Consider the following 25,254-nt stretch of genomic DNA (forward strand, 5'->3'; position numbering starts at 1 on the left):
GTTTACATGAGTACTCCAAACTTCTCCTTTCTAAATCAATTTCCAGTTGAGACTTTAAGGCACTTCTGTATGCATTCAGCTCTGAAATAAAGTGAACACTGACCTAGGATGGCTATGAGTCTGTAGAGCTGGCTGCTGATTAATCACTTTCTGTGAAGTTCTAACGCTGGGCATATTTGTGTTGAATTATGATAATGAAAGTGGTTTCCTCTATAGCTTTTTCCTTGTCACTAAGCCAGTAATTAATTGCCTGATCCTATAGTCTGAACTAGTTGTAAATTCCTACCAACCATAGTTATTCCTATTAATGCTTTTTCATTTAGTGTCTTGCCTTCTCAGCATCCACCTAAATGAGATCATCGGAGACTCCAGAGTCAAAATGCAATAAAAGATGCTGGTCTCCACAGTTCACCTCTACTTTATTACAAGCTTTTAACAAGATTCTTGGCATAGCTGGAAGAAAAGAAGCTGCTCCAGTGCTGTAATAGGAAAGTGTACCTCTTCACTGAGCTTGGTGTGCTCTATCCCTGAGAACAAAGCCCAGGACTACTTTAAAAAGAGAAGATACCTAGTATCACAGAGTTGGAACTACTGGAAAAATAAGTCAGAAATTTATTCTTTTTGCTTATAAAAGATTTTCATCACCTTCCTCGAGGTAATTTCATCAATTTCTCATGTGGTCTCACATAGCAGTGTTTGTTATAAAATGATCTCATGACAACAGTGAAAAAAGAACATCCCACTGACACTGAGTCATAATTTTACCAACTGTCCACCCTGCTTCTAGGCAAAAGGCTGTCATTTGTCCATTCAGGGATAACACTGAGACACAGCAGGGTCAATCTATTGACTCAGGTATGATATAACAAGACAAGTTCCACATAGGAATAAAGAGGCAGCCTGCCATAAAGCTAATGACGATATGCAAAAATAATTGTTCCTCTCTGCTCTCAGTTTCTTCCTGTGTAGAATGACGAAGGCCTGCCTTTCTAAAGTTGACGAGTGTACTTTGAAGACTACATTTGGTCAGTGGCTACCCAGATTCTTTGAAAGGTGGCAAAAGCAAGGTGGATTTTATTTAGAGCAGGGAAGTTAAGGGCTGGAGGCCAGCCAGCGTGTAGCCACAGAGACAGACGGTCCAATCTACCGCGTGGTGGCTCACCAAATGGTGACGAGGGGATAAAAGGAGACACGAATAACACAGAAACAGGAGTTGAACATTAAATATTGTCTGGGAATCAATTTGGCCTTTCCTTCACCAAAACACTTAAAAATACACTGTGCTCACTGCCTCCTCAGCCTCCCCGTTCCATATTCCCACTAACTCACTGCATTGGATATCCACTTCCACTAGTACCAAGATTGTATTTTTTTTTGAGGTTTACCAGAGATTCAACTCCTGCCTTCTCCTCATTCTGCTCAAGCCTTCTGCAATCTTGGACTCTGATCTGTGGGCCCTTGTTCTTTGCTACATCCTCTCCGAATTTTCCTGCTTTAGGTCACTTAGCTCTGTGGGCCTTTTCCCAATTTGCAGACTCTACCACTACAATCTCATACATTCCCACAGTTTGAACTAAATCAAGTTTATGAGAGGACTAGGTAAACTTGACCTCCCTTCTGAGTACCGAACTCACATTTTTGTCTGGTTACAGGCTTTCTCTTTACTTGGCTATCTCATGGGCATGCTCCACAGAGAGCTCATCTTTCTGGTTTTTCTGATTCATATTTCAGTTAATGGCATCACCATCCTCCTGGGGTTGCTCCTCCGTGAAATCTTAGCACAATGCCCTCATCCTACATCCAGCCACGCACCAGACATGGTCGACGGCCTGCCTCAGCTCTTTCACTGCCTGTCTCTTCTTTTCCATGGTCCTATTTCAGGATCTCTTTATTATTTACCTGGATAATTGCAATAGTATAATGACTGGCTTCCCTGCTTCCGATTCTTCTGGACTCTTCCACTGCAGTTTACTTCCAAAATCATTAATCTTATGTCATCTTTCTGTTTAAAAATCCTTAATGGTTTCCCACAAAACACAAAATAAAGCCTAACCTCTTAAGCTCATCAATCAAAGCCTCTAAATTTGGTCCCAAATCTTTCCATGGTTCAATTTTCCACTGTTCTCTCCATGCACTGTATTCACCCCTAAGAATCATGTGAAAGGGACACTAGAGGCCCTTTTTTATTGGCCCTGAGGTAAGTGTTAACAATGACTTCTTTCATTCATTAATCTTTATTTATCTTTACATTTCCACACCACTGTGAACCTTTATTATCCGTCTTGTTTAAAAGTTATTTATGCCTTTGTCTTTCCCACTGGAATATATGCTCTTTGAAGGCAAGGTTTTTGTCTTATTCATATGTATTTCTGTATTCTGTTAAATGTGATATAACAGAGATATCACAATGTTTTATACAGTAAATGTTTGCTGAAAGGTCAAGAAATATTTATTGAATGCCCATTATGTACACGTGGTGCAGTGGATAAGATGCTGCACTCTCAATGCAGGGGGCCTGGGTTCTAACCCTGGTTAGGGAGCTAGATCCCACATGCATGCCACAACTAAGAGTTTGCATGCCACAATTAAGGAGCCTGCTAGCCGCAACTAAGGAGCCCCCTGCCACAACTAAGACCTGGTGTAAATAAATAAATAAGATCAGAGAAGAAAATTCACAGAGCTGGATTCTTTAAGAAAACAGAGGTGTTTTCTAGGTACATGAGAAGAAGAGTGGTAAAATAAATAGCTACCATTTACTGAATGCTTACTTTGTGTCAAATGATGCTCTGAGCACTATATACATCTCTATGTACATACTGACTCTTGTGATTTTTCACAATGGCTTTAAGAAGAATGAAGTTTTTTCTCCATTTTACAGATAAAGACACTAGGCTTAGAAAAGGCAAGTAACTGGGCCAAGGTAACACAGCTACTAAGCTGCTAAAGCACAAATTTAAAGCTCAGTATCAAATGATCCCAAATCTCCAATTCCTTAGCTTTTTCAATGAAAAGACATTATGACATCATTTTTAAACAAAATAAAAACTGCCTATAATCCTCACCACTCTAAATTTAGAAATTATTTGCATATTATGGTCATAGTATTTGGTATTCTGCTATATTAATGTGACATTTTACAAAAAATGTTTTCCATGATTTTATACAGTCTTCATGATGACCATTTTTAATGGCTGCAAACATTCCATTGGGATGATATACCATAATTTATTACATTGTTTCCTTAATATCAGGCACTTTGTTTCCAATTTTTGGCAGTGCTAAAATTCTGAGGGATTGTAACATGAGTAGCTTTCTCTCATAATTTTAAGGAAAGATGTTTATGACTTTGAAGGAATGAGAAAGAAAATATCTAAGTGCAGAGCCTATTAAAAATATGCTCAGGCTAGTGCCTAATATTAATGAAGAATAACAGAGAGTGACAAAAGAATGTTGAGAAGTAATTTTCTATTATTGTTAACAACAATAATGCAGTTTTATTATATTTTATATATACTTCATAGTTTACAAAAGCAGTTTCACTACATAAACACATACACATATAACAATCTTACAAGGTAGGAAGGGCAGTGAAAATCAAGGGAGATTACATGACTTGTTTGGGAATACACAATGATAGATTCAGAATTTGGACTCATGTCAGCTGACTACTTTTAGTTGAAGACCGATACAATTCAGATATCACACTGAATGAAAAACAGAATAAAGCTATGAACTGAACTGTGTCTTCCCAAGATTCATATGTTAAAGCCCCAACCCCCAATGTGACATATTCTCTCCCCCACCCTCTCAAGCCCTGACATAAGGACACAGAAAGAAGGTGGCTGTCTATAAGCCAGGAATAGAATCCTCCTTTCCAGTCTCTAGAACTGGGAGGAAATAAATTTCTGTTGTTCCTAAAGCCATCCAGTCTATGGTATTTTGTTATGGCAGCCCAAGCAGACTAAGACCTTGTTACTGAGAAGTGGGGCACTGCTGTAACCAATACCCAAAAATGTAGAAGTGGGTTTGGAATTGGGTAGCAGCTGGAAGAGTTTTAAGATTCATAATAGAAAAAGACTAGATACTTATGAACAGACTGTTGCTAGAAATATGGACATTAAGGGTGATTCTGGTGAGGTCTCGGAAACGAGGAACATATTATTAGAAAATAGAAAAAAAGGTGAGATTTCTAATAAAATGGCAAAGAACCTGGCTAAACTGTGTTCCAGTATTTTGCGAAAGGTAGAACTAGTGAGCAATGAAATTGGATATTTAGCTGAGAGACTTCTAAATAAAGGGTTAAAGGAACGACTTGTTTCCTCTTGGCTGTTTATAGTGAAGTGCAAAGGGAGAAAGAACTGAAGAAGGAATTGTTAAGCAAAAATGAACCAGGGCTTGAAGATTTAGAAAACTCTCAACCTACTCACAGATTGGGAAGGCCGGGAGGAACCTGCTCAGTGCCTCCAGGGGTAGGCTGCCCTGGCAGAGAGTCATGTGGGCAGGGCCCCTACAAAGAGCCAAAGGATCAGGGTGCCCAGCGATGCTATTATCTCAGTGGGTCTGGAGGGCAGAGTACTGAGTCAAAGAGGATTATTCTTGAGCCTTAATATCTAACAGAATTTGCCTTGCAAGGTTTTGGACTTGCTTGGGACCCATCATCCTTTCCTTCCTTCTGATTTCTCCCTTTTAGAATGGGATTGTGTGTCCTATCCTTGTCCGCCACTGTATTTTGGAAGCACATAACTTGACTAGTTTCACAGGTTTACAGTTGGAAAGGAAATTTGTCTCAGGATTTAACAGACCTTGAATTTCACACATATCTCATTTAGATAATATTTAGATGAGACTTTGGACTTTAGACTTCAGAGTTGATGCTAGAATGAGTTAAGACCTTTGGGGCTGTTGGGATGGACTGAACATATTTTGCATGTGTTAAGAACATGAATTTTGGGGGACCAGGAGCAGAATGCTATGCACTGAATTGTGAACCCCCCAATTCATATGTTGACGTGTTAACCCCCAATGTTACTATATTTAGAGATAGGGCCTACAAAGAGGTAATTAGGGTTAAATGAGATCACAAGGGTGGGGCCTTGATATGGATTAGTGTCCTTATAAGAAGAGACACTAGACAGCCCCCACCCCTTCAGCCATGTGGGGACTTAGGAAGAAGGCAGCCACCTGCAAGGCAGAAAGAGCCCTGATTAGAAACTAAATCAGCTGGAAACTTGATCTTGGACTTTCCAGCATTCGGAACTGTGAGAAAATAAATTTATGTTGTTTAAGCCATCCAGTCTTAGTATTTTGTTACGGCTAAGACAACACCCAAAGTTAAGATCTTAGTACTCTATCACTGCAGTGGACTTGTTATTTAAGGGGTAGTATCCTTTGGTTTTCAAATTGTTAAATTCTAGCACCAACTTCCTTTTGTAACATTTGAAAAGACCTTTCAGTCTCTTCAACAGACATAGAGAAGAGACTTGTGGTTGTGGAGTTGGCAGGGGGTGTGGGGTGTGGGATGTGGGTAGGGGGAGGGAGGGAGGGGCTGGGAGTTTGGGGTTACTAGATGCAAACTATTACATATAGAATGGATGGACAACAAGGTCCTACTGTATAGCACAGGGAACTATATTCAACGTCCTAGGATAAATCATAATGGAAAAGAATATAAAAAAAGAATGTATATATATGTATAACTGAGTCACCTTGTTGTACAGCAGAAATTAACACAACGTTGTAGATCAACTATACTTCAATTAAAACAAAAAGAGAGAGAGAAAGACAGTCATACCTGTTAAGCTACTCTAAATTCCATTAGTACGGAAAGGGATATTTTAAGAAGACAAACAGTAAAAAGTTGTTTGTGTGAGCCAACTGCTGGTCTTTTTTGCTTATCTCTGCAAAGGCAGGGTTCACAGTGTGCTAGGAGTTTATTCCTTTAAGGTTGTACTATCAACTGGATCCTTCTACAAACGCCTAGAGGGTCTTCAAGGAGACATTTATAGTCACCATTTAGTGCAAAACATCCTTTCCCAAACCTGCCAAGAACCCTCAGTATATAACCACTTGCCACCTGTTCTTTGGAGATTGCTTTTGCATCATTACAAGCAAATAAATCAATACCAAACCACTGATTTGGGAAAGAGACAGGATTGCACAGCAATAATACATAAAGTTAGTCAAGCCCTACTTCTTAGTTGTTTTGAACAACAGATAGTTCAATGTCCCTTTCTGAAATAGGTACTCATCTTGCTTGCACTGGTGATCTTGTAGCAATACAGGCCCAAGATAGATGAGGCCCCATAACTCCAACCGGTATAACAGTTCTTGAATGCTACACAGTATCTCAAAATTCCTTTTTAGACTCAACAGTAACGTGTTAACTCGAATCTAGATCCTCTCTCTGCAGTTTACCCCTCAGTTTAATTTAAAAAGTGTGCGCTGGGGCACAGGGTCACTCTGCGAGTGTCACCAGAGGGTGAAGTGGCTTAGGTGCTGCAAATGCAGGGAGCAGCCAGCTGAAGGTCTGGTGCAAAAATATATTCTGTCTTGATAGACAGGCAAGACCAATTGTTTACCTTATCCATCTGGTCTTTCTAAGTCAAATTAACACGTACAAGTCCTTTAGGTATGTTAATTAGTTTTGAACCAGTGAACAGAATCAGTAAAAAGGGACTATGGGAAGGGAGAACACTACCTTAAGTTTACACAGAGCTTTATGTTTTTAGAAACTCTTTCACATGCATTATCTTACTTGATCCTAACCTCAATCCCACAAAGTAGATGGATCATTGTTGTAAACATCTGAAAGAGGAGGAAACTGAGGCTCAAAAGATTGTTGTTCTCCTAAAATAATCTAGGGAAGAAGCTAAGGGATAGTGAAATAAGTGAATACCTATCAGGGGCATTTTGTTCTCTTTTAGCCAAAGGGCCCCATAAGATGGGTATCATTATTATTCCTTTCTAAAGCTGAGGAAACTGAGACTTAGAATAGCAACTTATAACAGGGCTACTAAGTGGCAGAGTCAGGATTTGAACCCAGATCTTTTGGACTTCAAAGTCCATGCTTTATTTATTACATTGATGAAGCCTATGGCTTACTGTTACAGTGAATGTAATTGCTCAAGAGTTCTTGATTTTAAGAGTTTTAGCGTTCTTAAAGAAGTGTGTTGTCTGGTATGGGTGATATACATTTAAGAAGTTAATATGTGACATAACAGACAAAGTGTAGGCTATGGAGTCAGAGAGATCTGTGTTTAAATCCTAGCTCTACTAATTGCTAGCTGTGTGACCCTAAGCTTTATTCTCCTCATCTGTCAAATGGATAAAAAGATCTTAACCCCATGAAGTCGATGTGAAGATTAAATTATATAACACTAAAAAGTTCCTGGTACATCAACAAATATTGGTTACCTTCCTCTATAAAAATGTTTCTCCAGGGCTTCCCTGGTGGCGCAGTGGTTGAGAGTCCGCCTGCCGATGCAGGGGACATGGGTTTGTGCCCCGGTCCGGGAAGATCCCACGTGCCGCGGAGCGGCTGGGCCCGTGAGCCATGGCCGCTGAGCCTGTGCGTCCAGAGCCTGTGCTCCGCAATGGGAGAGGCCACAGCAGTGAGGCCTGAGTACCGCGCAAAAAAAAAAAAAGCTTCTCCAGGAAGCAGAGGAGTTAGAAATTAGGGATAGACAAGAGTCTCTTATTTGCTAGAGGATAAAGACAGAAGTATAGAATGGAAGGCACATAACAGACCTCATTTGTACAGGAAATCTTTGCAAACAATCACAGCTCAAGTATTACCTACTTCAAGAAGAATTCTCTGGCATCGAGAGTCTGGGTTAAGGTCCTTCTAAGCTCCCACAGAATTCTGTTTACTTCTATCTTAGCATTCAGTATACTGTGTTATGTCTGTCTCTTTACATATCTGTTTTCTCCTCTAGATAATAAGTTAACCTCTCTTTTATCACAATATCTGGTGTAAGGTAGATGCTCAGTAAGTTTTTGCTGATTGGAGGAATGAAGAAAAATAAAATAAAACCAGACCCATCTCAATAACAGTGTGTCAGAGAAGATTAAAATCAGATTTATAAAATTTTCTTACCTTGACTGCATAGTTATTAAGTGGATCTTTTGCATATGAAGCTGTGTAGTAAACTGCATCGCCTGCCTCACAACATGGCTTGTCACTGGTTAGCCTGAAGTCTGACCAGCTGTCCACCCCAAAACGGAGCTGGTCTTTCTGTCCAGCCATGAAGAGGTCTTCACATTTAATAGCCAGTTTCTTCAAGGCATCTGTATGAAGGCTTCGGATTTTACCCACCACTTCTTCACGATTCTCAAGTCCTCGATAAAGTGCTTGTCTCTGTGGCTTCTGGATACTCCGGCCCTGTCTACAAGAGGGACCACGCCGGCTGGACAGGGACTCTGTGCTATTGGAAAATCTATCCTTAATACTGAGAGTGGTTAAGCTGGAGATGCTGTTTGCTGCTGAGGGCACAGGTCTCTCCTTGTGCAAAGGTCTCTCCAAGGAGTCATAAGACTCAATGTCCAGTCCCTTGAGTTCATAACTGATTGAAGAGCCAGCACTGCTGGCATCCCAGTTGGGGTCGATATCATAGGTGGGATTAGCCATGACACAAAGAGTAGTTTCCAGGGATTTTTGGAGGTCTTTGGAGATTGGCTCTGTGTTGGCTCTTATGATCATTTTCTTTGGCAGTGGAGGTGGTGTAGGTTGAGAAGCATTAGGTGCTTCTTGGTCTGTTTTCCCACCGAAGGCAATGGCATCATCCAAAGCTCCCTTAGGCTGCCGTGGATGCTTGGGAGGTATCATGGCTGCTCTAGATTGCCCTGTATTGTTTTAAAATAAAGAAAGAAAGGGAAAAGAAAGAATAAGTAAAGTTTTCATTCTTGTTACATAATTGAAACTTAAGCAGAAATAAGGGAGGTGGCCACGAGAATATAAGAGGTCAATGCTTTAATCCAAAAATGGTAAAAGAAAACAAAGAACAAATAGCTTAATTTAAAGATAAGAGTTCAAGACTTGATGGAAGCAACAAATGTGAACAATGTCTCTGTACTTCTTTGCCATAGGAACAGGGCAATGGGCTTTGTTTTCAAGAAGGAATTCATATTCTCCATTCCTGGCCCCAAGAGTGCTGTATTCACCACTCTAGAGTACTAACGAGTGACAGACATTCAAATAACTGTACTGTGACAGAACAGAGATGATAGTATTTGTGCATAAAAAAAAATTACTTGGGAGCATTATTAAAAACAATGGGGATTAGCAAATGAGACCGCTAGACTGGTGCTCAGAAGATACTATTCTATTCTTTTAACTTTGTTCCAAAGTTACACTGTATTGTATAGAGCACTTGTCATTCTCCATCCAATACATATGAATACAATTTCATAAACCATATTATTTCACTTCACTACAGAGATGGATTCCAGCACCACTTAAACTGGTCTATGTATAAGATCCCTGAGATTGTGGTAAGGGGAACCATGTATATGAGCAGTCAACTGCTGTTTCAAACATCTTTCACAAACCCTTACAAGATTCTGTTTTATTTTGGGGGACATATAAACTGTGATTTGAGGGATGCTACTTTTGAAATTCTCTTACAACAAGCCCTAGTTACAGGACCAGTCATCTTTGTTTCCTTTCTAGAATTTATGCTTAGAAGAAGATAAAACGCATAAGTATGTGATCAATGACACCTTCAGGACTTATTGTATAATGGGAAGGAGCATTATTTTTTTAAAGAGAGAAATATACCATGAAAGTTTAATAAAAGCTATTAAAATCAGTAATGTTACTAAAATGAAATCTCCACTCAATATTTCAGAGTTAGAGCATAATGCTCTGTTATGGGTGGAATTATGTGCTCTCTCCCAAAATATACTGAAGTCCTAACCTCTGGTACCTGTGAATGTGATCTTATTCGGAAATAGAATCTTTGTAGAGGTAATCAAGTTAAGATAAGGTCATTAGGGTGGGCCTCAATCCAATATGGCTGGTGTCCTTATAAGAAGGGGAAAATGTGATATAAACACAGACACACAGGGAGAACACCATGTGATGACAGAGGCAGAGACTGGAGTAATGCAGTTGCAAGCCAGGGATGCTAAGGATTGATGGCCACCACCAGATGGTAGGAAGAAATAAGGAAGGATTCTACCTAGAATCTCAGAGGGAACGTGACCTTGCTAACACCTTAATTCGCCTCCAAGCTGCCAGAACTACAGGACAATAAATTTCTCTTGTTTTAAGCCACCCACTTTGTGGTACTTTGTTATAGAAGCCGTAGGAAACTATGCTACTACTGATGATTAGACAGAACAGAAGGCATCAGATGGTCTTGAGGATGATAATGAATAAAGATCGTGGCTTGTTTTATTAAAAATCATGTCCTTGTAGCAATGCCAAGGGGAAGCACCATACAAACTGTGATTGTAACAACAGTATACTCCATTTCCCACATATGCAACTCTCTTCAAGAACACCCAAGAGTTTACACAAACTATGACAATATATAAGCAAACCTAAGGATGCCCTTTCTCCATCAATGGCATGTAGCAATATTCTTTTTTTTTTTTGGCAGTACGCGGGCCTCTCACTGTTGTGGCCTCTCCCGTTGCAGAGCACAGGCTCCGGACGCGCAGGCTCAGCGGCCATGGCTCATGGGCCCAGCCACTCCGCGGCATGTGGGATCTTCCCGGACCGGGGCACAAACCCGTGTCCCCTGCATCAGCAGGCAGACGCTCAACCACTGCGCCACCAGGGAAGCCCAGCAATATTCTTTTACAAGGAACAGAGCTACATTACATATAAATAAGAAATATGAATATATAGACAGCATGAGAATGAGACAGAGAAAGAGTATGAGAATGCTAAACTCTAAGAGGGCCAGGACTTTTGTTTTACTAATTGCTGTACCCTCTATGTCAAAAATCAGGGCCTGTATTTAATTGATCCTCAATAAATATTTCTTGAATGACTAAAGGAATAAATATTTAGGGCTAAAAGAGGCAAAACTGTATAGGTACCTGTAACAAGTAAAGATACTGAATTAATAATTTACAAAATCCCCACAAAGAAAAGTCCAGGACCATATGGCTTCATTGATGAATTCTACCAAACATTTAAAGAAGTATTAAAACCAATCATTCACCAACTCTTCCAAAAAATATAAAGGGAGGGAACACTTACCAACTTGAAACCTATGAAAGGCCAATATTACCTATATATCAAAACAAGAGAAAGACATTACAAGAAAACTATAGACTAATATCCCTTATTACTAGACACAAAAATCCTCACAAAATACTAGCAAACTGAATCCAGCAACATATGAAAAGGATTATACATCACAACAAATTTGGATTTATCCCAGGAATGCAAGGTTGGTTTAACATCTGAAAATCAATCAATGTAATACACCATGTAAACAAAATAAAGAGTGAAAAAACCTCACATGGTCAGCTCAACAGATGCGGAAAAAGCATTTCAGCAAATCCAATACTTTTCATAATGAAAACACCGAACAAACTGGGAAAAGAAGGGATCATCCTCATCCTGATAAAGGTCACCTATGAAAAACCAAGAGCTAAATTATACTTAATGGCAAAAGACTCGATTTTTCCCCACAAAGATCAGGAACAAGACAATGATTTCCACTCTTGTCACTTCTAGTCTACATTGTACTGGAGGACCTAGCCAGGGAAATCATGAAAGGAAAAGAAATAAGAACATGCAGATTGGAAAAGAGGTAAAATTATCTCTATTCACAGGTGACATAATCTTGTATATAGGAAAGGCTAAGGAATACACAAAAAAACTATTAGAACTAATATACCAGTTCAGCAAGATTGCAGGATATAAGATCAATATAAAAAATCAACTGTAACCTAAACAGACATTTCTCCAAAGAAGATGTACAGATGGCCAGCAAACACATGAAAAGATGCTCAATATCACTAACCATTAGAGAAAAGCAAATCAAAACCACGATGAGGTATCACCTCATGCCGGTCAGAATGGCCATCATCAAAAAATCTAGAAACAATAAATGGAGAGGGTGTAGAGAAAAGGGAACCCTCCTGAACTGTTGGTGGGAATGTAAATTGATACAGCTACTATGGAGATTCCTTAAAAAACTAAAAACAGAATTACCATATGACCCAGCAATCCCACTACTGGGCATCTACCCTGAGAAAACCATAATTCAAAAAGAGACATGTACCACAATGTTCATTGCAGCACTATTTACAATAGCCAGGACATAGAAGCAACCTAAATGTCCATCGACAGATGAATGGATAAAGATGATGTGGTACATATATACAATGGAGTATTACTCAGCCATAAAAAGGAGTGAAACTGAGTTATTTGTAGTGAGGTGGATGGACCTAGAGTCTATCATACAGAGTGAAGTAAGTCAGAAAGAGAAAAACAAATACCGTATGCTAACGCATATGTATGGAATACAAAAAAACCCTACTGATGAACCTAGTGGCAGGGCAATAATAAAGACAGAGACATAGAGAATGGACTTGAGGACACAGGTGGGGAAGGGGAAGCTGGGACAAAGTGAGACAGTAACACTGACATATATACACTACCAAATGTAAAATGGATGTCTAGTGGGAAGCTTCTGCATAGCACAGCGAGATCAACTCAATGCTTTGTGATGACCTAGAGGGGTGGGATAGGGACGGTGGGAGGGAGGCTCAAGAGGGAGGGGATATAGGGAGATATGTATACATATAGCGGATTCACTTTGTTGTACAGTGGAAACTAACACAACATTGTAAAGCAATTATACTCCAATAAAGATGTGAAAAAAATCAATTGTATTTCTACACACTGGCAATGAATAATCCAAAAGTTAAATTAAGAAAACAATTCCATTTACAATATCATCAAAAAGAATAAAGTATTTAGGAAAAAAATTAGGAAATTAAGTGTAAGACTTGTACATGGAAAACTACCAAACACTGATGAAGGACATTAAAGATCTAAATAAATGAAAAGACATCTTATGTTCATGGATTAGACTTAATATATTCAGATGGAAATATTCCTCAAATTGATCTAAAAATTTAATGTAATCCCCATCAAAATCCCAGCTGGCCTTCTTGCAGAAATTGACAGGATGATCCTAAAATTTATATGGAAACACAAAGGATCAAGAGTAGGCCTCCCTGCCCAAATCTTGAAAAAGAGAACAGTCGAAGAACCCACATTTCCCGACTTCAAAACTTACTTCACAACTACGGTAATCAAGACTGTGGGGTACTGGCATAAGAATAGAAATACAGATGAATGGAATAGAATTGAGAGTCCAGAAATAAACTCATATTTATGGTCAACTGATTTTCAACAAGGATGCCAAGACAATTCAATGGAGAAAGAGAAGTCATTTCAACAGATGGTGCTGGGACAACTTGGTATCCACATGCAAAAGAATGAAGTTGAACCCCTTCGTCATAGTATACACAAAAATTAACTCAAAATGTATGAAAGATCTAAATGTTAAGAGCTAAATCTATAAAACTCCTGGAAGAAAACATAGGAATAAATTTTTTCGACCTTGGGTCAGTCAATGATTACTTAAGTATAACACCTAAAGCAACAAAAGAAAAGCAACAAGAGAAAAAAATAAATAAATTGGAATTCATAAAAATGAAAAACTTTCGTGCTTCAAAGGTTAACTTCAAGAAAGTGAAAAGACGGCCCTTAGAATGGGAGAGAATATGTGTAAATTATATATCTGATAAGAGACTTGTATCTAGAATTTATAAATAACTCTTAGAATGAAAATATAAATAACCCATTAAAAGTGGGTAAAGGATTTGCATAGACATTTCTCCAAAGAAGATATACAAATGGCCAATAAGCACATGTAAAGGTGCTCAGCATTTCTCACTAGGTAAATGCAAACTAAAACCACGAAACATCACTTCACATCCACAAAGCTGGCTTCAATTAAATAGATGAGCAAGTATTAGTAAAGATATGGAGAAATTCAAACCCTCATACATTGCTAGTGGGAATCTAAAACGGTGCCACCACCTTGGAAAACAGTTTGGTAGTTACTCAAAAAATAAAACACAGAGTTACCACATGACCCAGAATTTCTAATCCTAGGGATATATCTGAGAGAAATGAAAACACATGTTCACACAAAAACTTGTACTCAAATGTTCACAGCAACACTTGAGTCGAAGTACAAGATAAGAGCCCAAAAGTGGAAACAACTCAAACGTCCATCAACTGATGATGAATGGATAAACAAAACGTAGCATAGCCACACAAAGGAATATTATTCATCCATAAAAAGAAATGAAGTACTGATATGTGCTACAACCTGTATGAACCTTGGAAACATTATGCTAAGTGAGAGAAGCCAGTAATAAAAAACCACATATCATATGATTCCACTTATACGAAATGTCTAGAAATACACAAATTCATAGAGACAGACAGTAGATTAGTGGTTGCCATGGCTCGGGGGAAGGGAGAATGGAAACAGACAGTGATTGTTAATGGGTTTCTGTTTGGGGTGATGAAAATGTTCTGGAATTAGATACTGGTAGTGGCTGTAAAATTCTGTTAACATACTAAAACTCACTGAATTGCACACTCAAAAAGGGTGAATTTTATGGTATGTAAATTATATCTAAATAAAGCAAATCAACAATCTATTTTTAGAAACCACCATAAATTCAGTTTTCAGTCATATCTTCCCATTTTTCTGTGCTCTTAACAATATGAAGGATGTAGGGGCTTGGCATTTACTGAACTCTTCCTGTGATGGTGAGGCCTCCCTCCCAGTGGTCAGCAAAGTAGGTCAGCCCTACTTTGCCTCAGCTAATGTGAGAAGTCAGAAGCACAGTTTATTTACATGACAGAAATATGCTTTGTAACAAATTTTCATTTTCCATTTGCTGACCCAGACAGTGGAAAAGGTTAGAAGTAGTGAACTGCACCAGCACCTTATCTTCCTGTCCTGACTACTGTGGCAGTGTCCTGTTACCACTGTCTCCAGTTTTGCCTTCCTCACCACACTAGCCATTAGAGACTTTATTCAAACACCAAAGCTGATCATGGCACTCCTCTACTTCAAAAATTCCGTCCTTGAGAATTTGGACTTGATCCTGAGGGTGGAGTTTTCTTTGCTTCAGCACAGAAAGCAAGGCTTTTATGACCTTGCCCTGGTTGTTCTGTTCCTCTCATAGCATTTCCCCTGTGTCATAAGTTGGGCCTACCAAACTGCTTGTGGTTTCTCCAGCACTCTTGGCTACTTCATGTTGTGTCTGTGTTCATGTTGACCCTCTTCCAGGAATGATTTCCCTCTCCTCTCATCTTTAAACATTCTGCCTCTGAGGAATGTTTCTTACTCCACTTCGCAAAACTGACCTCTCCTTCCTTGGGACCACAGATACATTCTGTGAACATTTCTCTCTAAGCACTTAGAATACTTGACTTGTGTCCCTGTCTGAATTCCCCATGGGTTTGTTCATTGAGGACAGAGACCTGCCTCATTTGTACACCCAGGACAAAGCAAAGAGTCTGGCTCAGGGGGAAATGGAAGGAAGAAAGGAATTAATAGAAAAACTAGAAACATGAACCTATTCTCACTCCTTCCAATGTGGACCTTAGGAGAATCTTTATGGGATGGTCATTTTCTTTCCATTTTTCTAAATCAGAACAAACGAAAACAATCATGGACACAGAAGGAATGGAGGATTCCAAAAGTGCTTTTCTTTTCTTTTAAATGACCTCAGAACTGACAGGTGAGACAAGGTCTATCGTCATCAGCAGCTCTTTAGTGTTTATCAGAGGAGGTAGAAGAGGGCTGATCATGCCATTTTCCACCACCTTCAGAATAAAGTCCAAACTCCTCAGGAAATTGGTCAAGGCTGTCAGCCTTATCTACCACTATTTCTCATCAACCCTCCCCCAAGAATCACTCAATTCCTGTTCTTTTGATATGCACCATGTTTTTATTCTTACATCTCTGCCTTAGTAAATGTGTTCTGTCCTAAGCCCAGCTCAAATAACCCTTTCTCTACTGAAACCCTCCCTCCTCTCTAATCCCCACCTCCAAACTGGGAGCCATCCCTTCTTCCTCTGTGTTCTCTTACCACTTTTCACTCTATGATAGCATTTTTAGCCTTTTATAATGTGTATGTATTTTTAAATTTTTTTTACATTTCCTCAGAACTTTGGGCATGGTGTGAGACATGCAGCAAGTGTGCAGGAAACAGCTGCCAGACTGAAGGACAGAGTGTCAGCAGAGTTGGTCATCATTCCGAAATGAAAATGGACAGCCAAGGCAGCAAGAAGGTAAAGATAATTAATAGTGGTTTCTCTCCCTAAACAGTGGGATATGGTCTCCTGGGAGCTAAGATTTCCACATGGGAATAAGAAATGTTTGCGTTCCAAATGAAACCATGAACATTCTACAGCCCATGCAAGTAGGTCAAGCCATTCGCCCAAGTCTAAAAGCGTCCTGTGTTTTTTAATTTTTTTCTTCTGAGAAGGACAAGTTCTCCTAACTGAATTCCAATCATCTGGGTCAATGTTTTAAAAGCTTGGTATCTTAGTTGTTTTTATTTTAAACTTTTAATCCTGTACATTCTTCTCAAGCCTCCGGGACCAGACGCTAAGCTCAGCTTTCAGCAGGCCTGATATAACATCACATACCCTACATTTTTGTGGCATGCCAGCTCTCTAAACAGGAAGAAAAATAGATTGTGTTCTAAACCTTGCCTTATAGACTAAAAAGTTCTTTTGGACAAATATATTTGACTAAACCACACTCAATCTTTCCTTTCCTTTCTTTTTGAGTTTCTAAACTCTATCTTTATACTTTCTCTTCACTTAAAAATGTCTTCAGACTGACAAATAAGGCCTTATATCACATTCTGAAAAGCAAATGATGAAAGATGGATTAAAAGGGAATAATTTAATGACACTACTTCAAAGAAGCAAAAAGGTGTTTAAAACTCCTCAGGAAGGAAGATTATTGATATAGGCTCTAAAAACTTACACAATTGGTATAATAAATAGAAAGGAAATAAGAAAAATATTATCTCTAAAGATCAACATTTTAAAGATGATTATACAGTAAAAAACTCAAAATAATAATTACATCACTACAGACATCTACTGGAAGGCACTATCATTTGAAGACACACTCAGGACAAATCACAGCAAATGTTTACTTAAGACCTGACAATCACTACAATCTTAGGGTGCTAGGGATTAAAGGCACTTAAGGATAACCCATTTAGACAGGAACAGTATGTTAATGAGTACAATTAGCTCTTTATTCCAGTAAGACAGGAATGTCATGGTCTCCTGGTCAGTCTCCCTGCCTCCAGTCATTCTGTAGGTAGCTTCCAGAATGATCTTTAAAAAATCCCGATCATGTCCCTCTATCCAAAATTCTTCAGTGGCTCTCCATTTCCTATAGGTAAAAGATACACTCATTGTGATACATACATACCATTTATGATCTGGCCTTGCTTTCCCACTCTGCCCCATTTTGCCAACTCTGCCTCTTTCACTCTGCACTTAAGCTACCTTTAATTAATTACTGGTAGTTAACTGAACATTCATTTTTCTATCAAGCTTTAGGCCTTTGTACATACTCTTCCCTCTACCTGGAATGTTCTCCCTTGCTTGTCAATCTGGCAAACAACTACTCCTCTTTCAAGCTTGAAAACTTAGTGACCCTCTCCTAGACTCCTCAAGGCAGGGGCTTTTATTGAACCTTTAAATACCTGCATCACAGCAACTATCACATGAGCTCCTAAGAGGCCAGCCCCCATGCCTGTCTTTCCCAAAGAGCAGAAGTCCTTGAAGATAGCACTAGTATTCCCAGTGCCTAGCCTGGTTCCCAGGAGATAGCTGGCACTCAACAAACGAAAGTGTTAAAGCCAAAATAAATGGAATATATTTTTCTATTTAAATTGTAATTTCAATATTCACCCTTAATCTTTTCCCAGGGCTCATGACAAGTAACACAGATGAGAACGGGAAGGGAGAGGACAACAGAAGAGATGATCATCACCAAACTGGGAAAGATGCACTGGAGTTTATAAATATAGATGCCACATAGCACACTGTGCACCAGCCTTGTCAAATAAGTAGGCCTCTCCTTGGCTGCCCCCAGCACTCACTGTATCACCCCCTGGCAGTGGGCATCAGCAACTTAGGAGGAAGGGTCTTAATCTATCTGGGCATTATTACTGTGCTAGGTCCCACCACAGTTAAATGTAAGCACCAGCTGGCAAACCACAGGGGACATCAACTTCATGCCAAATGATAAAACAAAGCTTTAAGACCACTTCAGGCTCAGGCTTAGCCTCAAATAAAGAGATACATGGACCAATTTAAAGAATGTCAGTGGTGTAGCAGCTGACAGACTCAATTTTTAAAGATCTCATTAATGAGAACCTCTCCAAGAACAGAGATTATTTATTTGGGGGTAAGTTATCTATGTAATTTGAATATTGCACTCTGCCAACAAATTCCAGTACATGGGAAACTATTTTTAAATGTGAATGAAGCTAACTTAAAAGATAGGAACACAGTCTATAGTTTCTTTTTAAATAGAGATAATTACATTTTTAGGAAGTACAACAAATGCACAAACAAATGTTCAGAGCTGTCACTCTCACTTTTTTAAAAAACATCCAGATAATCTAAAAATGTGCAATTCTTTCATCTTTGGTTCAAATAGTTAACTTTGCATTGTGTGGCACAGAATTGTTATTCCTCAATAATTATTTGTTGAGTAAATGAATGAATGATATACTTTTCAGAATGATTTTTTTTAAAGCTGCCATTTATGATGACATTGCTCCATAATTACAACCATCAAGGCTGGCAATGTAATGACTTCCTTTAAGTTTATCTATTCTTTAAAATTTAACACCGATGGTCAATACATTGCCAAAGGAAGTTCTGGAGATAGAAGACTTTCAGGTGTTTTCTTTCAGTGTTGGAACAGTGCAGCCTTGAGGAGATGCTCTAGGTAAGTAAGATGAGAAATGTGGACAGTTTCACGTGGAAAGGAAACTGAGGTATGGCTTACATAATTCCTTAATTAGGAAACCCCTGATTAAGTCTCATTTTAGAAAAAAAAGCCAGTTGATAAACGGAACACACAAACTAGGACTTGAAATTTTCCTGTACGAACTTTCCTCAGGAGAGCTCAGTTTCCCTAACCGGAAACTTACATAGTCAAATGCTAAGTCATTTTTGGCACATTCATCCAAACATGTTCTCAGCACCTTCTGTGTGTTTTAGATAACGTGCTAGGTTGTAGGCACAAAGAAAGAGGAACAAGCCAAAATTCTGTCCAGTAAAGGGAGACTAGATAGATCTTTCTAAAAAGTAACGTCTAGAGTACTCCGTTAAAAAGTGAGTGAAGGAGAGCTAAAGTCACCAACCAATTTCCAACAGAGTAGAAGTCATTACAAGATCCTGATTTCAGCAGGCTGATAAAGTGGTCAGGTGTGCCACATAAAAATCTAGCGATATTCTAGACATTTTGAGACAGACATAGGAAACGTGGGGAAATGTTGAAGGTCTGATTAAAAAAACTTTCTATCACTTCTTTAGGAAATCATTTTGGTGGCAGATACCCTGCTAAATTCAGTTTCGGGTGTATTAAAGTGCTATAGATCAGAGTTTGTTCAGTGATCATCACATATCACCATCACCCAGAGGAAAACCATCACTCTATAAGGGGCAACCTTCCTAAGCAGTTGTCAAGTGCATAAAAACCAATAATGATTTTTGTGCCCACAGAAGACAATACAAATCCCCCAAATAAGCAAGTCTTTAAAGCAGTGCTGTCCAACAGAACTTTCTGTGATGACAGAAATGTTCTGTATCTCTGCATGTTGAATACAGTAGCTATTAGCCACATGTGGCTACTGAGCGCTTGAAATGTTGCTAGTCAGACTGAAGAACTGAATTTTTATTTACATTTCAATGAATTTAAATTTAAATAGCCAGATGTGGCTAGTGGCTACCATACTGTATACTGTAGCTCTAAAATCTATAATTAATTCTGTTATAAACAAAATAAAGTTTGCTTTACTTATGTTAAGGACAAGAAAAAAGGCAGCTGAATTAACCCTGGAGAGGGATCTCTAAGGTGAAAAACAAACAGATGGTTCGCATAAGTCGGTAGCTTTTCGTGGGAATGGCTGAATCACAACAGCTCTTGTTATACCATAGCAGAGAAAGGAAGCTGTCTCAAAGGTAGAGGTCTAACGGGAGATTCTGACATACGGTAATCAAGGCCTATTCCAATCCAGTTTGTTTTTTTTTTTTTGACTTATTAGTTTTCAGAACTATCTAAGAAATGTGGGAACTACAAAACAAATGCAAACCATGTCCCTTTGTTTCGCTATAACTAGCAGACCTTGGGGGACTGGGTCTGTCGCAGTACTTCGCTGTTATTTGTTATGTCTCCTCTGGTCCCTGTTGGCCACCTTGGTGTCCTGTCTCCTCTATCATGTTTCACTCTCTCAGTCATCAGTTGTATAGGCAGTCCACAACTTTTTGGACTTGGATTTTGTTGCTCTGCTTATTCAACATTTCTAATAAACATTCAAAATTATTTCTGCTTTATGCTACATTTTCTGGCTAGCACATCAAACATATTGAAAAAAGAAAGCAACAGTATATTTTGGTGTAGAAATAAAGGAACTTCACAATTATTAAGCACTTCTATGTATCAAGTACTTCCTTTGCCATCAGCCCTACAAAGCAGATGCTACCATTCCCTCATGTCAGATGAGGAAACTGAAGCTCAGAGATGGTAAATAACTGACCCACAATCATGTAGGTGGGCAGTGATACAGCTGTCGTATAAACCTAAACTTGTCTGATCCCCCAAACCTACGTTTTTTTCCTACTATATAACACTGCTTCCTAAGCCCACTTCACAATGCAATTTTCAGAAATAAATTCCACAGCAAAAATTATGGTAACCCTTAACTTCCCTCCTTCAGTTTCTTCTATCAGTCCATCCGCCCTCTGACTCATTTTTTTAAAAAAAGAAGAAGAAATTAGGAAAGAAAATGAAAAAGAAATATGTAACTATACACCTAGACATAAATGAGTATATCCTAGAGATAGAAGACTTTACAACTAAAAATAGAAAAGTATACTGTTAGAGATAGAAGACTTTATACCTATAGATAGAGCAGTATACTCCTAGACATAGAAGACTTTACACCTACAGATAGAAAATTATACTTCTAGAGATAGAACACTATACAGCTAGAGACAAAAGAGTGTACTCCTAGAGATAGAAGACATTATACCTAGAGATAGAAGATTATACTTCTAGAGACAGAAGACATTATACATAGAGATAGAAGATTATACTTCTAGAGATAGAAGACTATACACCAAGATAGAAGAGTATACTCGTAGACATAGAAGAATTTACACCTAGAAATAGAAAAGTATACTCCTAGACATAGAAGACTTTACATCTAAAGATAGAACTGTATACTCCTAGACATAGAAGATTTTACACGTAGAGATAGAAGAGTATACTTCTAGAGATAGAGGACTATACACACACACACACACAAAAAATAAAATAAAAAATAATAAAAAAAATAAAAAAAGAAGAAATTAGGAAAGAAAATGAAAAAGAAATATGTAACATGTGTTTGTGGAATGGTTCTAGAATATTTAAAAGGATCTGAAGCTATTATATTAGGTTTTGTTTCCTTTTGGTCTTAAAACACATTTTTTTTTTTTAAAGCTACCAGGTCATTAAATTATAAGAAATTACTCCAAGGGATAGTTTAAAACTTCATGCAAATGATTTATTGAAAATATTAAAAAAGGTAAGTTCCAAATGCCACCTGAAATACTTGTTCCATTAGGAAAAATAACAACAACAAAACAAAAAATAACACCTATCAGTTTGTAGAACTGATGGAGCCAATCCTATCTATTATTCAGTTATTATTTTACTCACATAGTAAAACCTTTCCAAAGAAGCAACTAACCATGTATCATATCCTATGGAGTCAAGTTATCACCACTTAAGCACTTAAGGAAAGTTAGGCAACATTTTATGAGTATCACATACTTTTAAAAGTAAAGCAACAGGTAGAAAGAAAGCTATTTTTCTGATGGGGCATCTGTAACTTGGTATTTTTGTACTCTATCATAATCTTTTTAAAAAAAAGTCTTAAATTTTGTGTCTCAAAGTAGATGACTTAAAAAAAAAGGGGGAGACAGCTGCAGCCCTTCAGTATCTTCTAAGAATTTAGTGGTTGCAATCATTATAGTCTAGTAATATAGACCAACTGGGTTCCAATCTTGGTTCAGTTCTTACAGGTTCTGTGACTCTGGGCACGGCACTCTGATGTACTTTCCTCATCTGAAAAATGGGGATAATAATTCCTAAGGTTGTTGTGAGGATTAAATGAGTTAATATGTAAGGCACTTAGCGTATTCTTGAAAGCAATGCTCTATTTTTTTCTAACAATCTACATAACTGGGACGATAATAAGATAAAACAGTTAACTTTAACTGATGTGGGCAAATGGATATTTTTAAAGAAAAGATGCCATAAGATAACATACAATCAGTAAAAATTTGTATATATTTTACTGAGGATGTCATGAAAGAAATTTCAGTGCAGTAAGAATGTCTGAAATATAATTCCTGATATATATGCTATCTGAGGACATATACTAAATAAAAAAAAAATAAAATTTTCATCTCATAATATGTCTCATAAAATGTAAAAGAATGGAAAAAGTTCAATAAACCACTTGACTATAAAATCTATTCCAACTGGAAAATGGTATCCAAGATGGTTGCTTGGGTAAACTGCAAGGGTTTACTCTCCCCTACCCACAAATCACAGAAGGCTTCAGGAACTTAGAATGGAAGTCTTCTCCTTATGGAATGTATTTTCAACTGCATGTGGGTTGTTATGATTGAGTTTCCCAAAAGGACATAGTAGAGGGCTTCCCTGGTGGCGCAGTGGTTGGGGGTCCGCCTGCCGATGCAGGGGACGCGGGTTCATGCCCCGGTCCGGGAGGATCCCGCGTGCCGCGGAGCAGCTGGGCACGTGAGCCGTGGCCGCTGAGCCTGCGCTCCGCGGCGCAGTGGTGAGGGGCCCGCGTACCGCAAAAAAAAAAAAAAAAGGACATAGTAGAGCATTTCTCCAATAGTTTTACCTAACCTTTTGGTCCTCTTAAGGATGCCCTTATTTCCAAGTACACTAGCTGATCATAGAATGATTTAGCCTTACAATAACCTGACAGAGGAAAAAGACAAAGAAAGGAGGTGAGACACTCGGTAGAAGAACGCTTTGATATTATATGCCACTGGTTTCCAGACAGATGTGAGAATTGGTCAGTGGTCCATAAGAATCTTACTAGGACTACGCATGTGGCAGTGCAGCTCATGCTACTCATCTCTCTCTTGACTTCATGGGAGAAGAGCACTAAGAAATCCTTGTCCAGCCCCAAGCTTTGCTTTTCAGAAGGAAACTCAGTGACCCTCAAGGGAGAGACAGATCAGAAGTCACTGGGCAGTCAAGGAAGAAGAGTGAAGATGATTTCAAAATTGAATAATCTTTGCATTAATAAGTACATTAGAGATAATTTAGTTCAACCCTCTGTGTAGTGCAGGATTCGCCTTCACAGCATCTCTGAGAGATGATTCCTCAGGCTCTGCCTAAACACCTCCAATAACTGGGATCTTCCCTCCTCAAATCTGCTAGCCCCAAGCCAGAAATCTGGGATATATTATAGATTCTTTTTTTTTTTAACATCTTTATTGGAGTATAATTGCTTTACAATGGTGTGTTAGTTTCTGCTTTATAACAAAGTAAATCAGTTATACATATACATATGTTCCCATATCTCTTCCCTCTTGCATCTCCCTCCCCCCGACACTCCCTATTATTATAGATTCTTTACATCATTCATATCCAATTAATCACTGAGGTAATTTACCTGTCAAATCTCCCTTAAATCTGTTCACTGTTCCCCTTCCCCACTATGTTAGTTGAGGCCTTTCTTTCTCATCCCTTTATGTGGTTCTGCAATAGTATCCAACTACCAGATTTCCTGCTACCAAATAATTTGCCTCTAATTCATTCTCACAAGGCAGCCTGCAGTGGACGTTCTAAAACACAAATCTTTTTTTAGATTTTCTTTTTTTTGATGTGGACCATATTGAATTTATTACGATATTGCTTCTGTTTTATGTTTTGGTTTTTTGGTCGCGAGGCATGTGGGATCTTAGCTCCCTGACCGGGATCGAACCCACACCCCCTGCATTGGAAGGTGAAGTCTTTTTTTCTTCTTTTAAATAAATTTATTTATTTATTTATGGCTGCATTGGGTCTTGGTTGCTGCTCGCGGGCTTTCTCTAGTTGCAGTGAGCGGGGGCTACTCTTAGTTGTGGTGCCTGGGCTTCTCATTGAGGTGGCTTCTCTTGTTGAGGAGCACGGGCTCTAGACGTGCAGGCTTCGGTAGTTGTGGCTCGTGGGCTCTAGAGCGCAGGCTCAGTAGTTGTGGCGCACCAGCTTAGTTGTTCTGCGGCATGTGGGATCTTCCCGGAACAGGCCTTGAACCCATGTCCCCTGCATTGGCAGATGGATTCTTAACCACTGTGCCACCAGGGAGGTCCTGGAAGGCGAAGTCTTAACCACTGGACTTCCAGGGAAGTCCCTAAAACACAAATCTAATCATATCATACCTCTGCTTAAAACCCTTTACCCTTTAGTGGTTCACTACCACAAACAGCAAAAAAAATCCAAGGTTTTAGCCTGAAATGCATGATCTTGCCTAACTCTCCAGGGCACACCTCAGCAACACTAAATGGTTGTGTTATCCACACGTACCAAGCCGTTTTGCATCTCCATACTTTTTGCTCATGTGTTGCCTCTTCTTTGCTCATGTTGTTACTCTTCTTTCCCTCTGTCAACCAGCTAAATAAGTTCAGAAATTATCTCCAGGAAGGCATCTTTCTTCCTTCTTAAAAAAATTTTAATTTTATTTAATTAATTATTTGTGTGTGTGTGTGGCTGCATCGTGCGGCATGCGGGATCTTAGTTCCCTGACCAGGGATCGAACCCACACCCCCTGCAGCGGCAGCACAGAGTCTTAACCACTGGACTGCCAGGGAAGTCCCCTGGAAGGCATCTTTTGACACCCTTCCCTGTGTAATATAAAAAT

General features: G+C 38.9%; 1 protein-coding gene and 1 long non-coding RNA gene across 5 annotated transcripts in view; one reads left to right on the forward strand and one right to left on the reverse strand.

Moving 5' to 3' along the window:
• The window catches only part of LOC132420805 (uncharacterized), a 47,464-nt gene extending 26,669 nt beyond the window's left edge, over window positions 1-20,795 (forward strand). The window contains exons 3-4 of the long non-coding RNA XR_009518447.1: window positions 16,227-16,351; window positions 18,019-20,795. This is a non-coding gene — a long non-coding RNA (uncharacterized lncRNA). The remainder of the gene's footprint in view (window positions 1-16,226; window positions 16,352-18,018) is intronic.
• PEAK1 (pseudopodium enriched atypical kinase 1) overlaps window positions 1-25,254 on the reverse strand; it is a 295,173-nt gene that overhangs the window by 11,319 nt on the left and 258,600 nt on the right. For all 4 annotated transcript variants that reach the window (XM_060005562.1, XM_060005563.1, XM_060005560.1 and 1 more), the window contains one exon: window positions 8,096-8,841. In XM_060005562.1, coding sequence (XP_059861545.1) covers window positions 8,096-8,841 — 746 coding nt within the window. The remainder of the gene's footprint in view (window positions 1-8,095; window positions 8,842-25,254) is intronic.

Source organism: Delphinus delphis, chromosome 2 (genome assembly GCF_949987515.2).
Source record: "Delphinus delphis chromosome 2, mDelDel1.2, whole genome shotgun sequence".
Taxonomy (NCBI): Eukaryota; Metazoa; Chordata; class Mammalia; order Artiodactyla; family Delphinidae; genus Delphinus; species Delphinus delphis.